General features: G+C 50.4%; 5 protein-coding genes across 5 annotated transcripts; 2 read left to right on the top strand and 3 right to left on the bottom strand.

The window, feature by feature from the left end:
- Nucleotides 1-527: 527 nt before the first annotated feature.
- Triagg1_2509 (uncharacterized protein) lies at nucleotides 528-2,130 on the top strand (the record flags this gene model as incomplete). The annotated part of the gene is made up of 2 exons (XM_062896699.1): nucleotides 528-761; nucleotides 844-2,130. The coding sequence occupies 2 exons, from the start codon at nucleotides 528-530 to the stop codon at nucleotides 2,128-2,130; spliced, it is 1,521 nt and encodes a 506-aa protein (XP_062758721.1).
- A 401-nt stretch (nucleotides 2,131-2,531) lies between these two features.
- Triagg1_2508 (uncharacterized protein) lies at nucleotides 2,532-2,967 on the bottom strand (the record flags this gene model as incomplete). Its single annotated transcript, XM_062896697.1, has 3 exons — nucleotides 2,532-2,563; nucleotides 2,629-2,709; nucleotides 2,760-2,967. The coding sequence occupies 3 exons, from the start codon at nucleotides 2,965-2,967 to the stop codon at nucleotides 2,532-2,534; spliced, it is 321 nt and encodes a 106-aa protein (XP_062758720.1).
- Nucleotides 2,968-3,790: 823 nt separating this feature from the next.
- Triagg1_2507 (uncharacterized protein) lies at nucleotides 3,791-7,640 on the bottom strand (the record flags this gene model as incomplete). The annotated part of the gene is made up of 2 exons (XM_062896696.1): nucleotides 3,791-7,358; nucleotides 7,417-7,640. The coding sequence occupies 2 exons, from the start codon at nucleotides 7,638-7,640 to the stop codon at nucleotides 3,791-3,793; spliced, it is 3,792 nt and encodes a 1,263-aa protein (XP_062758719.1).
- A 1,965-nt stretch (nucleotides 7,641-9,605) lies between these two features.
- Triagg1_2506 (uncharacterized protein) lies at nucleotides 9,606-12,038 on the bottom strand (the record flags this gene model as incomplete). Its single annotated transcript, XM_062896695.1, has 1 exon — nucleotides 9,606-12,038. The coding sequence occupies one exon, from the start codon at nucleotides 12,036-12,038 to the stop codon at nucleotides 9,606-9,608; it is 2,433 nt and encodes an 810-aa protein (XP_062758718.1).
- A 1,802-nt stretch (nucleotides 12,039-13,840) lies between these two features.
- On the top strand, nucleotides 13,841-17,891 carry Triagg1_2505 (uncharacterized protein; the record flags this gene model as incomplete). Its single annotated transcript, XM_062896694.1, has 9 exons — nucleotides 13,841-13,846; nucleotides 14,027-14,606; nucleotides 14,688-14,814; nucleotides 14,869-14,925; nucleotides 14,992-15,050; nucleotides 15,659-16,018; nucleotides 16,838-16,871; nucleotides 16,947-17,586; nucleotides 17,667-17,891. 9 exons carry the CDS (start codon nucleotides 13,841-13,843, stop codon nucleotides 17,889-17,891), a joined length of 2,088 nt encoding a protein of 695 aa, XP_062758717.1.
- Between the last annotated feature and the right edge of the window lie 1,058 nt (nucleotides 17,892-18,949).

The following is an 18,949-nucleotide window of genomic DNA, read 5'->3' as shown; positions in this document are numbered from 1 at the left end:
CAACAAAAACTGCCCCCTATTAAATTGCAGACCCCTAAAACCAGCACTAATAGGGACTGGACTTGCACATGTGCTCAACTCTGATCCATGACCGCCTGGCCTGCACTTGTTCACTGTTCATCACTTCTCTCTCTCTTACATACTCGCACTCATTCATAATAACAAACAACCGCCAATTTCTTCTTCATTTCACATCGTCATCATCACTGTCAGCCTCTTGCATCGCTTCACTTCCCGTCGCATTCGCTCAATCACCATCGCGTGCGCCACCCCCCCAAATCTGCATCTGCACCGTCGTCTCGGAATCCGGATCCGCCAAACCCCGAGCCAAGCCAAGCCTCTATCTAAACTCCGGCCGTCCCTCCGCCAGCCCAAATCCGGCCCTGCAACACACGAACGAATTGCGTGGCCCAGAGTCGCGAAACTCGAGCATTTGTTGGTCATACGGGTGCCTGGTTGTGCCTTTTTTTTCCCTTTCTTCTTACATTAAAAGCTGCGCTCCGCCCAGAAACGCCTCCTTTTAGGCAATGCTCAAGACGCAGACCGTGACAGCGATTCTGCACCGATCGCGCCTCAACTTCAACATCACCACCTCTTCGATTTCTCTCCCCGCCACAGCGTCCAACATGTCCACCACCGAGAATGCGATCCGGGCTCACCCGCCGCCGGACGCACCTGAAGAGCTGCGGCAACAGCGGCCTCAGCAGCAGCCGTCGGGCGCCTACTTTCCTCTGGGATACAAGGAAGCCGCCTATCAATGGGTATGTATAGTAGTGCATCTTTGGTTTGCGAATTCGCCTCCTTCATCTCCAGACTCGTGCTAACCAAGGGTGTCGTGTCTAGTGGTCGAGTGTTACGCCCTCCATGGCCGAGCGCAACGTGCTCAAGCACATTCCCTTCCTCAAAGAGGCCACCACCAGCATGGGCAGCCTCTCTACCCCCGACACGGCCGACTCTTTCGGCACCAGAATATGGAGGCGGTCCATGGTCCAGCTCTCCGGCAAGAACCGCGCCCTCAACGAATTCTCCGTCGAGCGCGTCGGCGAGGAGGCCGAAGAGACGCTGGTCATGGTCCACGGCTACGGTGCCGGCCTGGGCTTCTTCTACAAGAACTTCGAGCCCATCTCCCGCATCCCCGGCTTGAAGCTGTACGCCCTCGACATGCTGGGCATGGGTAACTCGTCCAGGCCGCCGTTCAAGATCCACGCCAAGGACAAGGAGGGCAAGGTGATTGAGGCGGAGAACTGGTTCATCGACGCCCTGGAGGAGTGGCGCAAGGCAAGGAAGATTGAGCGCTTTACCCTGCTGGGTCACTCCCTGGGCGGTTACTTGGCCGTCTCCTATGCCCTCAAGTATCCGGGCCACTTGAAGAAGCTCATCCTTGCTTCTCCTGTCGGCATTCCGGAAGACCCGTATGCCGTCAATGCCGCTCTCCCCGAACCCGGCGAATCCACGATGCAGAACGAGTTCACCGTAGACCAGCAAACCACGACGACCACCAAGAACGGTGCCGCCGTTGCGCCCAGGCGCCCTTATCCCAGCTGGCTCGTCTGGCTCTGGGACGCCAACGTATCACCTTTCAGCATTGTCCGAATGGCTGGCCCTCTCGGCCCGCGATTCGTATCTGGCTGGACGTCGCGACGATTCAACCACCTCCCCGCCGAGGAAGCCCAAACCCTGCACGACTACTCGTTTTCCATCTTCAAGCAGAAGGGCAGCGGCGAGTATGCCTTGGCATATATTCTAGCACCCGGAGCATTCGCTCGCCGGCCAGTCATCAACCGCATCCAGAACGTCGGCCGACAGCCCATCACCGGACCAGACGGCCAGACGGTTGCCAAGGAGACCGGCATCCCCGTCGTCTTCATGTACGGAGAGAATGACTGGATGGATGTTGCCGGAGGTCTTGCGGCTGAGGAGAAGCTGAAGCAGCAAAAGGCCAATATCATGCGCACCGGCACAGAAGAGGAGAAGCGCAACGAGAACGGAAGCTGCAAGGTTGTCATTGTCCCCAAGGCTGGCCACCACCTATACCTCGACAATGCCGAATTCTTCAACAACATTATGAGGAAGGAAATGGAGGATGTTAAAGCGACGGAGAAGCGCAAGCAAGCAGCGGCGTCATCATAGACAATTTCTGGTTTCTGACTATTTCTTGGTTCTTTCAAAGGGCATTTATATATCGGCATAAAGCGAGTGCTTTTTTTTTTTCCTTTTACAGGATACACGGCGTTGAAGATGATGGTAATGGACTAATATGAGCAAGACATTATGGCATGAGGTTGATACATGTATGCGTATGTGTGTATACTTTTCTGGTGTTGGGCAAGGGGAATCACAAAGCGACTTTACACAGATATTGGATGCGTTCATTGAACTTAATAGATGGCTAGCAGCCAGTTTACAAGACGATCAAGACCAATAACATATTACACATCATGGTACACTAAAACTGGCATTGTGTTCAATATACTTTATTTAGATATTCTTCTCATTGCTTCATGACATACTCCGCATCCTCTACCGTCCCTCTACTCCACCGTAACATCAACCTTGGTCTTGTCTACCCCAAACGCATTAGCACCAGATTCATTCATCTCAAGCATCAAAATAGACGCATGTACTCACAAAAAGCAACATGATCCCTCAAATCAACAGCCCCCGCCAAAGGCTCCTTGTAATACCACGCCGCATTCTCATGCTTTGCACCTACACTTCATTAGCAACCCACTCTCAGCAAAGGCATATACATAACTCACTGCCAACATCAATGCTGTAATAGCTCGCATCCCCCTTCCACGGACAATAGGTAGTCAAGTTCGTGCCCTGCAAATACTCCTTCTTGACGCTCTCCGGCGGGAAATACACGTTTCCTTCCGTCTCGCGCCACTCCGTCGCCTCCGCGACGACGGTGCCGTTGATGCGCGCCGTGGCGCGGCCGGTTCGAGGGACGACGGGCTTGCCCATTTTGCTAAGGATTTGGCGGAAGAACGAAATGATGGATGGAGGTGACGAAAAGAAAACAGGTAATTAGTTTACCTGTTTGGTCGGTGAGTTGGTGAGTTTGTGAGTTTGAGTATAATTGGTTGTTCGAATGTTGCACCGGACGTCGTTGGGATCACTTGCAAGATATATATCAGAACAAACCGCTGGCATGTGGCTGAGACAAGAGCGAAAACCCGGAGTTATCCAAATTGATTTCTAATGCTTCAACGCATCCATCGATTCAAACTTGCAATCCGTCTCGTCAGCTGCGGGGTCAAAAGCTGCCGTTTCGTCATCGCGCCAAACAAGTGCTGAAATAGATTCCAAATCAACAATCATCCAAGAACCCCTGATTCCACCGTTGTCTCACATCACAGTCGTCTTCAATTTCAACATCCCCATGCGCCAAGGCATACTCACGAAAAGAAGCCGTATTTGATATATATCAATTCATATTACTGCGTATCAATCAATTCACCCCTCGTATGCATACATATTAAATCATAAAGAGCACTCTATGCAAAGAGTCTTTCGCTATGCAACCTCCGACAGACCGGCCGTGGGAATCCTTCGTTTGATCAATCCACCTCTATCCTCATCGTAGCCATCCTCTCCGTGAGTGTACCTATACAGTGTTCTCTTATTCGGTCTCATCAAACGCCATGAAACATGCAAATCCCTTCGCTCTTTTTTTACCTTCTTTTTCTTCTTCTTTTTTTCCTTCTTCTGCAAATAGCCAAAAAATAATCATGCCAAGAGTATAAACGCCACGCTAGAGCCCTTGTTCAAAACACCACTCTCTCCATCATAGGTTAATCAGATCAATCTCCGAAAAATCCGGCGGGTATCTGCCATACACCACTCGCACTTTGCTGTCCAGCGCCGTGCCTTCATTGCTGATCCATATGTGCTCGCTGTACTTGCGGGTTCGGCGGACCTCATCGTCACTTATGCCCATGTCATCTCGAGGAACCCAAACGACAGGTCGACGAGCTCGCAGAGCTGAGTGGAGGAACGCGTGTCGAACCAGGACGTCTCTCTCTTCGGGGGTAAGGTCCTCGATTTCGTCGTGGATCCCTCCGTACAGCGCCTCTCCTATGGCACGCTGCGCTTCGAGATCCTTGCTTCGCTGCTTTCGTCGGTACTCGGCAGCTTGAGAGTTGTTATCCATCATGGCCAGCTTTCGGAGTTGGTTGCCGCCTCCTTTTGCCCAGGATCCCACCTGCTTTCCGCCTCCCTTGGCCCAGGATCCTACTTTCTTCACAGGGTTTGCAAGTCGTACTTTTCCCTTTCCTGGCTGAATGTTGCTCAGCTCGATATCTTCTCTGCTTTCCATCGAGGTGGAGGCCTTTTCTGCTGTGCCACCTTCCTCCCTTTGGCCGCCTTCAACGTCCTCGTGATCGTCAATGTCTGAGTCGCCCGATAGCCCAAAGCGGCGGTCCTGGGCTCGCTGGAAGGCTTCATCACGCAGCACAGCCTCATCTTCAAACGTGATGGGCAAATATCGAAACAGAGGCGAAAACGAGTTATTCAGAAGGATTTGGTAAAGAATCGTAAGGATCAAGACCACAATCATGACAATACCATGTGGCGTGCAGGTGTGGGTGCCTGAATCATCTACCACGATGAAGAACAATCCGGCGAGGCAGAGCTCCATAACATAAATACCCGTAAACGTTTGATTGAGCGCACGAGGATACAGCACACCGCCGGTATCGACTTCGAACCGAGTAACGTAAAGCATGGAATACCGCTGAGCCACCCAGAGGAGCCCAAACGTGATGACGGCAAAGATAGAAATGAGGGGCGCGACGACGCTGTAGATGATGGCGATGCAGGCAAAGTTGGTGTAGACGGGAAAGAATGTTCCCCAGTTGACATCGCTCAGTGTGGTGTTTCGAGACCACTTGCTGCGTGCGGTGTTGTCCAGCAATCGAGCCAAGATGAACCACACAAAGAGGGCTCCAATCTGCAACAGAGTACCGGAACTGGTAGACATGGCCTGGAGAATCATGTAAGAGAAGAAATAGTTGGCAGCCTTTGGCAAGTTCGTTGCGAGAAGATCCAGCACGGCGGTGACCGAGTCGAGCTCCGTGATATTGTCGACCAGTTTGTCGATCGAAGCGGCAAAGAACGAGGCAATGGAGACAATGAGGAAAACTTGGACAAAGAGGAAGGCGAAATAGAATACTTGCACAAACTCTGCCTTTTGGGCTCCGGTCTTGGCGCCCCTGATCTCACCAAGGATGTTCAGAATCATCGGAACGAGGATGAGGAGCAGGGCGAGCACGGCAGCCGGGAGAACACCTGCAACACCCTTGGCCGCATTCTCGAGAGCCTTGTTATCTCTCAGGAAGCCGAGCCAAGATGTCTGCTGGATAAGCTGATCCAGCTGGCCCAAGGCGGCCGTCCACGCAACGGGAATGGCCCACAGGAAGATCATGGCCAACACGACAAGGGTAACGGCACCTGTACGTACCCATTCCTGCCACCATGAGAGGGCCATGTTGCTCCAAATGACATCTCGGGGTGAAATCTCATTCACTCGTGGTGCCATTTGCCTGGGGATGTGGTGGATAATGCTCTGGCAAGCCATGTGGGCAGCCACTTGATGGTTGAATTGTATGAAGGCCGAGTTCATCAAGGGGAACCTTTCGGGGTGCTGTTGGTCCTCGTCAATTTCCATATTCAATCGGGCCAGCTCGGTTCTGCACCAATAAATAGTATCAACTTTTGTGTTAAATAACGGAAGGCCAGGCAGCCATGTCACTCCCCAGGGCGGTAGTCGATGAGTTGGACGGTCCTTTTTCCTGAGATATTTCGCCCACTCGGCATCGGTTTCTTCCTCCTCCACCTTGTATTCCTCGTTGAAGTAGACAGCGGGGTAGTCGGTTGTCTCGGTGGCCTTTTCGCTCGTAAAAGGAAGAACGCCCTTTATATTCTGCCACAGCGTCCTCTTCTCAGGCCCTTGCTTGCCTATATAGTCGTCTGCCTCGTTTTGCTGAGGGACTGGAGATGCATATCCGCCGGCAGGTGTCTTCCAGAATTCCCAGAACTTTGGTTCCTCCATGTTGTACATATCGTCGATGTTCTCGAGCTTTCGAACCGTGTTGCCTTCCACCGTAACCGGTGCGTTCTGTCGAATAGCTCTGGTAGAGCTAGCAGCCGACGCATTGGATGCCCCCCGCGAATGTGTATGCGTGCGGTGGGCCTCAAAGGACTGATAGCCTCGGTTTGGAGTATCGTCTTCTCCGGGAAGAGTCTGTTTGCGCGCCAAAGTTATAAAGCCGTTATTCATCCCAACCTCGTCGATCTGATCGCCAGCCTTGTTGAAAGCTCCCTTGATATTCCTAAGTACTGCCACGCTGCTGCCGTCAGACGAATTGGATTTCCGGTCGTCGTCAGAGTCTGATGAAGATTCATCGGATTCCTCTCGGACGTCGTGGAGCTTGCGCATCTTTCTTTTGTGGCTATCCTCAATCCGTGACTCCCTAACGCCCTCGGCAACTGTGTGCGGGACGTGGTGCTGCTTGCCGTCATTGGTCCCTTCGCCACTGTTTGCCATTCGTTTGGCCTCTGCGTCTTCCTCAGCTTGACGATCGGCCTTTTCTTTCTTCGATAGCCCCTTGCGCTGCTTCTTTTCCTCGGCATTTCGCTTCTTAAGCTGAGCCCTTTTGGCTGCCCGGATCAGTTCAGTCTCGGCGGCCTCAAGCTGAGCATGAATCTTATCTCGAAGGTTTACCTTGTCCAGGAGACTCGTCAAATCACGGTTGATCCAAATATTCCGAATCCCACCTGGGAAGACGTCGAATAAACCAGACAGCGCATCCTCACTGAGCCATTTGGAGGGAATGGAGTTGACGAGCACCGTTGTGGCAGAGGCCCTCAGCCGGTGTTCCGCACTTGTCAAATAGTCTTGACGAACTTTGATATACGCGCGCATCTCGAAGAAGATGACTCCACAGACCCAGAGGACGACGAGAATTGCCATCAACAAATGAGCGGCGTAGCGACCAGTCTCGGTCGCCTTGACATTGCCCCAGGCCAGGGTGTCTAGACCTGTGGGTACAAAGGCAGGATCGGTGCTATTGGTGCTTGAATCCGAATCGGTGCTGTTGGTGCGAAAATCAAGATTTTTGCCGCGACCGCCAACATAATTGATGGGAATCAAGATGGGCATGACGATGGCGCAAATGGGTATGAAAATGATGAGGAGGGTTTTAAGATATCGAAGGAAAAAGTAGGCGTCAAGCCCGCACTTGTTGATGACTTGTCGATCATTATACATGATCAGGGCCCTGATCATAGTAAAAAAGTTGTTTGGCGGCGAGTCGGTTCGTTCGCGCTCGGGGACAAGATACGTCTTGGGCTTGCTGCGAGAGAAGCCATCGTCAGCACACAAACTCAGACGCCGCAACACGAGATACTTACAAAACCCTTGCTAACTTGTTCCTCAAAAGGACGAAAAGTAAAAGCTGTACGAAGAAAATGATGACGGAGACCAGAATGGCCGTCAAGAAGCTCACAATGCCGATGCCTTGGCTCTTCTGGCCATTCCCCGCCGACTGCGTATTATCTCGTCGTGCCAGAGTGGCTGCCGTCGAGATCATGGCATGGGCCCATGGCCGGCCGCCGCCTAACGATGTCGTCTCCATGGCGGGAGGAGAGAAACGAGGCGCGCCGCCGTCAGGTTGGAGGTAAGGATGGTCGCGTAACGTGAAGGATGCAGATGGGAGGCTAGCTAGGTATGTTGTAAAGGAAGAAATGCAGGTATCATTTGTCAAGAGAGGTAACGGATATCGTGGTATTAAGTCGAGATTTGTAGGGGCGTCGGTACGATGATAGTGCCCCTCTGGGGGCCTTGGAGGGATGCGCTCAGGGTTTGTCGAGGGGAGACGAAAGCCAGCCGTGTTCACAATCAAAGGGGAGAATGGAGGGCTAAAAGAAAAAAGGAGAAGGCGAAGTCGGCGACAATGACAGCGCTTGCTGGTTGTCTCATTGAAGCGGTGGAGAGAGAGAGAGAGAGAGCAACCCTTTTTGGTGGAGAAGGTATTTTTTTTCCTCTGTCGTTTGCTGAAAGAGCTTGGACGTGGTCGATGAATGAATGAACATACTAGAATGGAATCAATGCCTGTTCAATTGCTAGACTTGTTAGTGCCCTTGTTACACGATAAGGTCACACCGCAGTCCCTTGTCCTCGAATCCTTGTTTCTGGGCCTCTCGTCCAGAACGTCATGCGCGGCCGTGATTGGCGGCTGGTGGGTTCAGAAGCGCGCTCATCGTCGCCATCAGAAACTGGGCGGTCGAGCGTCAGTGACATCAGAGGCGGCACAAAGGCCCTGCTAGGAGCCTGTCGCTAGCAGCGGGTGCGGCATGGATCAGCGCGGGTACAGGCGCCAGCCCCAAGCCTCAGTGAGCACCTTGATTCGTTTACAGGCGGCCTCGATGCCTTTCCAGGTTCAAGGCGGGCTGCTTCAAGTGATGCGCCCCACTCCCTCTCCAGTGGCTCAGGGCCTCTCATGTTGGCTCCCGCCGAGCTGGAATTGGATGCAAGCGCTCAACTGCACTCTGCAGGCCTGGCCTGGCTCAGTCAGTTGGCGCCAAACAATTTTACGCGTGTTGCCGAGGGAGTGTGCAAGGTTGCATGTGGTTAGGTAGTACTGTACACGTATAGGTACCTACCTAGTACTGTATGATGCCGATATGTACTCGTACATGTGTCTCTACTGAGAGCGATGGGACAAAAAAGACCCGTCAGCACATGGATTTGGACCCGACTTGAATGGATCAATGGATCATTTGATGAAAAAGGGGGCTACAGAGGTCCATAGTGAGCAAACGGCGGTATGAGTTGAGTGGTTTCAGCAAGCCTGGGCCAGTGGCAAGTGGGTTCAACCGGTGTCCGCTTGGCGTTGTTGCGTGGAGCAGCTACTCCGGGGTAGCACAAACTGAACACGCATTAGCGATATCTCTCGCCTTCATTGACGTCAAATGTCGCAATTCACGAACATTAGTGCTCGTGGTGTTCTGGAGCCCCGCAAACAGAACAACAACTGTACAAATTTGAACACGGCGTCATGGGAGGGTGGTTGGGCGGTTGGGAATGTTCTTTTGTAGTGGCGATGGCAATCAAGCGACTTGATTCCAGTGTTGCCCCAAATTGTGTCACTGCCCGTGCAGTTTTCATTGCACTTCTCTTAGACCTCTGATGCCAATCAGCACATGCACCCAAGCGGAGGACGGAAAAACCAAGACCGAGAAGATTTCAAACACCCGCGCAGTGAATTATACGCCTGTTTTTTTCTTTAAAAAAAATCTGCTATCATATCTATATCTAGTAACTACTAATATATATATATATATATATATATATCTTAAGCAATTGCTACTTTATTTATATATTTTTAGTAACCGCTATTATGTGTATAATTTCTTTCATCCTTACCTACATTATACAGTGCCGATGTGTCTATACCTTGTTACTTCATTCGCCGTAGTAATATGGACCATATAGGTGGTGGTTATATGAGATTGCAGTTGGGAGACCAGCGTGGTGCCGGCACAGAAGCGTCAATAACCCTATATGCTCTATGGATACTTGGAGGATCGTAAACTGTATTCTATAGGCAGCGAATAGTCGCATCATATGCTTCTATGATGGGTCTGTACAGCCGATCGGGGTCCCCCGCAGGAGTCCCGATGTTCACGCTGCCCTCTGCATCTACTGGGAAGAGAATCTTCCTGATTTTTAGGCAAAGAGGCTTGACAATATTCAATGCCGCCGGAAACTCCCTCATAATCAGATCTATACCATCTCTGGTCATATGATATGCCTTAGAATCAGACATTGCGATGGAGCCCCCAATTTCCCACAGGCGAAGTCGACTGCCATTTGGCGGTAGCTCACCAAGGGTAAAGGTCTTGTTCCAAGATTCACGCCCGCACATCCATATTAAAACATAAAAAAAAGATTCCAGGTCATGACGGTAAGTATGGTCAACGTTGCGCAAAACCTCTATTGCCATAAATTGCATTGTACCAGTTTGATACTGAGCTCCGCTTGGACCACTGTCTCTCACCTTCGCAAGGTCAAGGTCGATGAGCATGCCCTTGAAGCCATCCTCCGCCTTAGGCTTCGTGATTATGATATTGTTTGGTGAGATGTCACGATGGAGAATCTTGCCCATCGTGTAGAGGGATCGGTGTGCCTTGATTGCGTCACGGAGTGACTCTAACAGTTCCTTGACTGTATTGAAGCTGCTGATGACTCGGCCTGCTGGCGAGATAACAAGACAGGAGTATATCCTATTCTCCCACAAGTCCTCCCCAGGTGTGTGCAGGTTCGACCCAGCCCTATCAACCGACAGCTGATTGCTAACCGCTGTACGATGTTTCAGCCTTGCGCTACTGAAGCGCAATCTCTTGGAATTTGACGAATTGTCAGACGTATGATCGGACCCTGACTTGCGCTTCTGGCCTGACCTTTTCATGCTTGTTAGCCTATGTGTGCTGGCAGGTCGTCGTGTGCTGGCAGGCATCTCTGTGCTTGCTGGCATCTCTGTGCTTGCTGGCATCTCTGTGCTTGCCATCGTGCTTGCTGGTATCTTTATGCTTGATAGACCCAGATCGTCAAAGTAGTGGACTTCTTCATTCCGAAACCGATGGCGGTCCGGAAACTGCAGTCCCTCTCGCAACTCTGCAACAGTGGTAATTTGGCGGTACGCAACTACTCTAGCCACTCCCTGAACACCCCGTTCTTCTGCTAGCTTTAGAGTTTCCACCTCTGGCTTTCTCTTATCGGGTACCCACGAGAATTTGGCGACCTGACTATTTCGAGTCTCGAAGCATGTAGTTCCCCGACACACAATAGCTTTCTGCCTCACTATTGGCCGCCCCAGCCTGATTCTCATCTCAGCGCCATTTAAGTCGCTTAATGTGACATGTTGATGACCGTGGACTTGATTAATAAATGTGTCTAAACCCATCGCATCGTTCCCCATCGTACTGTACCCGACAAGAGCCCGGGCAAGCTTATCCGGTTCGTCATGAATGTCAAACGGCCCCGAACTGTAAGCCCCAGATCGATCAAATACCCACAGCTCCATAGTGGAAGCACAGAGGGTGAACGCATGGACAAATCGACGAGTCGGTAAGTCGGCGAAGACGCTTCGCACGTAGCGCGAAAGTTGAAGGAGATCCGCCTTGAATCTGCCTGAGTCATACGACTTCTTTTGCTCGCCAACGACGAGGACATCTTTGTATTCAAAGGTGCCGTTTGCGGCGGTGGCTGGTGTTCGGAAGAAGAAATCCATCTGGCCTTTCCGTTCCTTAAACTGGTTGGCGGTCGTGGTAGTATGGAGCTTGTAGGGAGCATCAGCTAGGAAACGGTCTTCTAGAGAGCGAAGCCAATCCCAGACAGGTTTTTCGTCGGTGACAGGCGGGAAACTCGTCCACCTCTTTCCATCGTGCTCTGACATTATTCCTCGTAGCATCTTCTTATGTGCCTCGCACCAGCTCTTGGAGTCAAAGAATTTATCCCAGAATCCGCCCACATTGCGAAAAGTGCAATTCTTTATCTCTTCGAAGAGTTCTCCTTCGACAATAGCACACGTTTCGCTATCAGCAAGTCGACTGGAGCTGGACTTGACAGGCGTTCCGTTAAACGTCGGGTTGATTCTAGAAACAGGGGGCGTAAGCTGACCGAAAATATCAATTATGTTGAAGACTTCAGTCCATATCACTTCGTCCAGGGATTTTTCGACGATATGATGGATGAGAGGGCGAAATGGGCCGAGTCTTTCGCCCCCCGCCCCCGCCCCCCGAACATGCTGCAATATGGAGAATAACTTGGTTGCAACAGTGCTTCCGTCCCGAAGAGCCAAGTTGAATGCAGCGGTAGAGCAGAGTAGAGTGCCTAATATACCAGCAATATCTTCCTGTCGAGGGGCATCATCCGACCCGCTGATATCGCGGAATTTGTTTTGGAGGGCATCTAGCGCATTATTGAGTGGGTGTTCCGAGATGACCTTGATCTGCTGCTCTGAAAGGGTCATCTCGAGACCATGCAAAGACCACGAGTAACCAGATTCGCAAGGCAGATATAGACGTAGTAGACGTAGTAGAAGATAGTAGACGTAGTAGAAGATAGTAGACGTAGTAGAAGATAGTGGACGTAGTAGGGGATAGTGGACGTAGTAGGGGATAGTAGAAAGAAGTAGATGTAGTAGAAAAAGTAGACGCAGTCGAAGGAAGCAAAAGTAGGAGATGAGTAGAGGGCGTACCTACTAAGGTACTAGATGTAATAGTAAAGTTCACGCGGCTTCCAGCTAAGAGGTAATCAAAACGCGAAGTCACGTGATTGAGGCCGTCACTTATCTTCACGGCCTTATTGGAGAGAGAGTAACGTTCCACCCCTCTTTTCCCTCTTCTAGATACATAATTTTACTGGTTGCGTAGCCAACCCTTGCTGCGATCCTCTTTGTTCTGGTGACCGAGACAGGGGGCAGAGGGGTCCTTTCACGTTGCTTCTCCTCTTGCTGATAGCAACCTCTTGCTAATAGCGATCTCTTCATAATAACAACCTTTTACTCTCTATACAGGCTCTTCTTCGTTTAACGATAGCGACCTCTCGCTCTAATACCATACATTCACACACTCTACGCAAGCTAACGCGGCTCCGCCCTAAACACACAACAGAACATTAAAACAATCGACCTCCTTGTGCTGATTACGAGAAGCTGGCCTAGCTCTGTTATACCAGATTCAACCGGATAGGTTTAAGGTGCAGGGACGCTGGGTTGGGGGTCTCTTCCCACATAGATAATATAGATTATGTTTAGGCAGGATGGTGATATAGGTTAAATAAAAACTATTGTGTTTAGGGGGGAGTTACTGGGCTGCGCCTGCTGTTTGTTAACATAGGGCTTTAGCTGTCTTAGGCAGCCTGTGTGTATTTAATATGGTCTGCGACAGAGAGGCCTACTCTTCTTCTTCTTCTGCAGGCATCCTTACTTAATTGATTAATCGTCTCTTTGGCACCCCCTCTGCCGTTGGAACCCTGCTACCTTCATTCTCTGAGGGGGGTGGATTATAATATAAATATAGTAGTAGTTACTGAAGAGAGATATATATATATATATATATATGTATATAATAGCAGCTATTAGAGAAAGAAAGATATTATTATAGTAGTTACTAAAGAAAGATATATATAATAGCAGTTACTAAAGAAATACAGATATAGTAGTAGTTAATGAAGAAATTCGATGTGGGCTGCTTGACCGTTCAGGCAACGAAGAGTTGGATTTGATAGGGCGTCTGGCGAATCTAGCTCCGAAAACATAGGGCACTGGCAGTCCGCTGCCAAGCGTACTACGGCTGGCGACATTCATCACAAGATACAGATGCTTGTGGCCTTTTCTCTCGATTCCATGTTGGACTTCATGGCAAATATTTCATGATCCAAATAGGATGAGGCTGAATTGAACTAAAATGATGGATTATTCCTTGGTTTATATCTTAGGTGCTGAAAGCTACACGTACGCAACAATAGATGGGTAGAGGTCAATGCGGCCGCTTTGTCCCCATGATGAGGCATTACTTCAACCTAGCGGGGTGGAAATATACTCTTCGTAGGTCTGCTTCTACTTATGGTGTATCTATTTGGGCCTCTCAAGGCTACTTCTCTGTATCTTTTACTGAAAGAGCTGCATTAGAAAAAAGGGGCCTCAAAGATGGTAAAGCTAGACGGAGTCGTTCATGTTAAAGGAGAGTGGCTACAGGTAGATCCCAGCATTATCGCCGGTGAGCCCCATTATCGAGCCTTTGCCCTTCTACAACTCATCCTTGTCTAATAATGGGGGTCATTTTATCTAGTATTGCTAGATGTGGCAGAGGTGGTAGAGTTTACTAGAATAGGGGATTCTGCCTGGGCAAGACGCCTGCGTCTGACAGTGCGCCACACAGACGGCAGCGAAGAATGCTACTTTATTAAGGTCTTTATACTGTTGAAATCCAGTGTCAATCAGCTAACCAGCCTCAGGTGTCTGTCAATCAGGAAGGTAAAGAGGCTCTAAAGGGCGAATTCGAATCTACATTGGCTATTCACAATATCAGCCCCAGCTTTTGCCCGAAACCCATCGGATGGGGGACTCTCAACTCAGAGTCGAACTCTCACTTTCATATTTGCAAGTTTTATGAATTCACCGGCGGCATGCCTGAGCCCGCTTCTTTCTGCAAGAATCTGGCCCAGCTGCATCTGTCTTCCCGCTCTTTGTCGCCAAATGGCCAGTTTGGGTTCCATTGCAGGACGTATAACGGGGACCTTCCTCAGGAGAATACTTGGTCCGATCGCTGGGAGCTCTTTTTTGCCGACGGATTACGCGACGTCTTGAAGATTCGACTCAAGAGGGCTGGGCGTAGCTTGGAACTTGAAGCACTCGAGCCCGCGCTATTTGACAAGGTCATTCCCAGGCTTCTCCGACCACTTGAAAGTGGCGGGCGGCAAATACAGCCTTCGTTAGTACACGGAGATCTGTGGTATGGAAACACCGGCGTCGTCTCCGGCGATGTAGAGAAGAGCATCGTTTACGATCCTTCTAGCTTTTGGGCGCACAATGAGTGTATGCAGCTCCACGCCATACTTCGATACCAGTATCGCACTCCATTGCCATGTAGATTCCACTAATGAATCGTTTGAACAGATGAGCTGGGAAACTGGCGCCCATGTCGAAATAAGTTTACGAGTATTTACTTTGAGGAATATCTTTCTCACATACGCCCATCCGAACCCGAAGAGGACTTTGATGATCGGAACGCACTTTATTCCACGTAAGAGGTCTGCCTGCATTTTACAGACTCCAGTGTGACTTATTGCCCATTCAGGAAATTTAATCTGCAGGCGGCCGCTATATTTCCGGATAACGAGGAGTATTTACAGATGTAAGTTGATCGTTTAACAGCTCTGTACACATATCTAGATATATGTACCAACTGACTCCTTTTTAGGGCTATAGAGGATATCAAGATGCTTGTCACCAAGTATCCCCAGGGCTATCAACAGATAGGTAGATAACAAGACTTAACATAGCTATAACATATATGAGAATGCTTGGTTTGTGGGACGCCACGGTTATTTATCTATTTGTCCAACGCCTAGGCTGTCCAACAGGGCTCTTTATCAATACAAATTGCGATGTTCACACGGATACACTGATACACATGCTGCTCAATCAGTACCAAACAACATGTAGGAAGTGTGCCTCGATAAAAGTGAAAACGCGGAAGACAACAATTCGTATTTCGTACAACTCGGAGACGCCGCTCGCCCTAACTAAGGACACTGATAGTTGACTAAACGGATATCGGGTAAGCTGAATGCATGAGGATCTCCGTACGCCAAAACGCCCCTGAAACGACTATTACCGGCTGCCATCAGTTGTTCCCAGATATCAAACGCAAAATTCCCTCCGACTCCGACTCCGGACCCGAACCCGAACCCGAACCTGAACCGTGTCTTCGTTCGTTATTTATGTGGATGTTCTCGTCTATGATTGGCATCTTACGAGAAGGCTCGAAAGGATATTGGTCTCGGCAATTCCTGCAAAGCCGATGGCTCGATGGGGTGATCATCCATCGCTCGCCTTCCCGCCGACTAACATAACAAACAGTCTAGACAGCAACAACAAGCTGTACCAAGAGCTAGACCACCAAGAAGACCGCTTGTCGTTCCACCCTGACGCCTGTCTCCATAATAGCCTTGAGGGGGATATTGGCCTTGAGGGTACTGGCCTTGAGGGTACTGACCCTGATGGTACATATAATGGCCTTGGGGATATTGATTGTAGCCAGAATATTGGCCCTGCCCAGGCGGGTATTGCCCTTGGCTTGGAAAAGGGCCCTGTTGTTGCTGGTTATAATACCCCATCTGTGGTCCTGGTTGATAATATGCCTGTTGATCTTGCGAACCCTGGATGCCCTCCTGATAGTTGCTTGACTGGCCCTGTTGGTATCCTTCATAGCCCCCGTATCCCCCGTATGTGGGTTTAGGTGCTTGGGGAGGCTCTCCGTAAGCTGGGGGGTTGTCCCCTCGGTTGGTATTCTTGGCGGCCATGGTTACTGCAAATCACCGGAAGAACGAGAGAAACCCCGGTCGAAATGAATGAACAGGACGCAATAACGGAGGCGGTAGTTGATGGGAAATAGAAAATAGTAAGGAGGCAGTGAGGGGAATCACAAGGGAAAGCTGGGCAGCGCGTGATCACAAACCTTGGGCATTGGGGCGAACTCAACCGTCTAATTCATGACCGCCGTCTGGGCATTACGCACGCAAACGCTGGGCGCCACACTGGATTACGACAAACCTTCGGGCGTTCGGCTTGAATGGAGGGTCGATTTCGGAGGATGGCGCATCTTTAGTCTTTCGGGCGGGAAGACTCCAGACACGATTACGGAGTAGTTTTGGAGTCGAAGAGCAGCCACAGGCTTGGAGTCTGTTCTGTTCTGTTTGCTCGGCGACATCAGCCACACAATCTCTCCGGAATCTACACAAGTTTGACAAGGTCGATCAATGGTGCCGCGCCACGATCATTGCAACTAACACTACCTCTAACCGATAAGATACCCATCACGTGACTGAGCTCACAGCCACAGTGTGGCTGCTCCACCAGAAATTGCAACCCGCACCAAATGTTGAGAAATTCGCTGGATTGTTTCGACGGCAAACCCCACGCTCACAATCAGTCCTTGTAGAATCGCTCCAGCGACGCGGCACAAGTCGACCACACCGCAGGGCAGATTGCTTTTTTTTCTCTTTTTTTTTGAGTCGACGAATTTGGTGCTACACAGCAGGCAGTAATCATGGCTACCACCGCGCCGCCCAAGGCCAAGTGAGTGGCCTCCATCCTCGCAACTTGCTTTGCAAAGGCTCAGGCTCGCTAACCCCACCCACTGCAAAAAAACAGGCACGACTGGGCCGACGACGACGACATCGAGGAGCCCTCTTCCGAGCTTCCGCCTCCCCAGACCATCTCTAATAAAGATGGTACCAAGACCATCATCACATACCGATACAACGATCAGGGCCAGAAAGTAAAGACGACTCGTCGGATCCGCTATGTCACCCAGACCGAGACAGTCAACCCCCGCGTCGCCAACCGGAAGACGTGGGCCAAGTTCGGCTTGAGCGCCAAAGATCCCGCGGGACCTGCCCCCGATACCACCTCCGTCGCCGAGAACATCATCTTCCGACCCAGCGTCTCCTGGCGCAAGGATGCCAAGGAGGAGGGCGCCGACGCCAACGCCCAGGCCATGAAGGACAAGCTCAAGGCCAGCAAGGTCAAGTGCCGTATCTGCAACGGCGAGCACTTTACAGCCAGATGTCCCTACAAGGACACCATGGCGCCTGTTGGAGAAACGAGCGGCGCCGATGCGCCCGCCGGTATGGCAGAGGATCTATCCGCTGCCACTGGCGCTGCCGGGTCTGGGAAGAAGGGCTCATACGTTCCGCCTGCCCTGCGTGGCGCCGGTGGAGGGGCCGGAGAGCGCATGGGTGGATCAAAATACGGCGAGAGGGACGACTTTGCGACGCTGCGTGTCACCAACGTAAGCTCACTACTCGAGCCCCCTTTATTAAAGATTGTCTTTTTCTTTTCTTTGCTAACGGTTATGTTTCTTCCAAACAGGTCTCAGAGATGGCAGAGGAATCAGAGCTGCGCGATATGTTCGAGCGTTTCGGTCGTGTCACCAGAGTCTTCCTCGCCAAGGACCGGGAAACTGGCATGGCCAAGGGTTTCGCCTTCATCAGCTTCGCAGACCACAGCGACGCTGTCACGGCATGCAACAAGATGGACGGATTTGGTTTCAAGCATCTCATTCTCAGGGTCGAGTTTGCCAAGAAGGCTCAGTAAAACGACAAAAGCCCTTGTTTTCTCTTGTTGCGGGATGGTTAGGAAGATATGGTAATGCATTTGCTATGACTATTTGCTCAAGTAGCTAAGATTGTCTCCTTCTTGAAATTGTTTAGTGTTTCATGACTGTCATACCGTCATCTATGCCGTTCCTTCGTTTGTGTCGCCAACGTGTAGATGACTTCCGCAATAAAAGCTTTAGTGTGTATGCACAAATACAACCGGGTTGCTACGGAGATCTGGAAACAAGATTTATTGCATCTGTGGCGTCGTAAACGATTGACCAGGTATAGGTACTTTCTTCTGACAAGCACTTAAGTACAGCTGAATGTAAGTTTCTTAAACTTCCGAGTGGGATCATCGGGTACTAAGGTAAGGGGAGTTTGTGTGATGATTGGAGGATTACAACGAGAAAAGCGGCGTGGCTCAAGCTATGAATAGACTCGAACAAGAAGGTGCCTGAAGATGAGGCTCGCTGAGATAACTTGGACAAGAGTCTCTTTGGACATTGATTCATAAAAATTAGTCGCAAACAGAGCTTAGGTACTGTATTCAAGCATTGAGCTCAGTCTCTCTCCCCGATAGGATCATGTACTCGATAAATCTCGCTTGTGTGGTGAGAAGCCCTCCGTGGTGGGGCTTCCATCTGTTGGGCAAATGTGGGGGGGTTGCACCAATCAAGCAGCATCTCGCGGACCAGGGTCTGACTTTCACATGTCTGACTTTCTGGTCTCAAGTCTTTTTTAGCTGCATTCGTCATTTTGCTGGAGAAGTGGGCTGGACTCTATCTGTGTCTGGCCCGATACTTTGCAGTCCATGGAAATCACGTTGTTGCGCTCTCACGGCATCGAGCGATTGATGTACCTGCATCTTCACCCCATCGGCTGCATTCATTCTAATACCCTACCCTCGTACCCTTTTATCAATTTCATATCAATATCGTCACTGTTGAAGGGCAATTGTCAACTTCAATTGTAAGCACTTTAGGCTCGTGTTCAAGTACAGTAAGGAACTAATGTGCCTGCTTTAGCCGACAGCAGCGATTGCGTTAGGGGGCT

Source organism: Trichoderma aggressivum (genome assembly GCF_033847375.1).
Source record: "Trichoderma aggressivum f. europaeum strain CBS 100526 chromosome Unknown scaffold_006, whole genome shotgun sequence".
Lineage (NCBI taxonomy): Eukaryota > Fungi > Ascomycota > Sordariomycetes > Hypocreales > Hypocreaceae > Trichoderma > Trichoderma aggressivum.
Note: the sequence above shows the minus strand (reverse complement) of the source record. Positions and strands in the feature narration are given on the sequence as shown.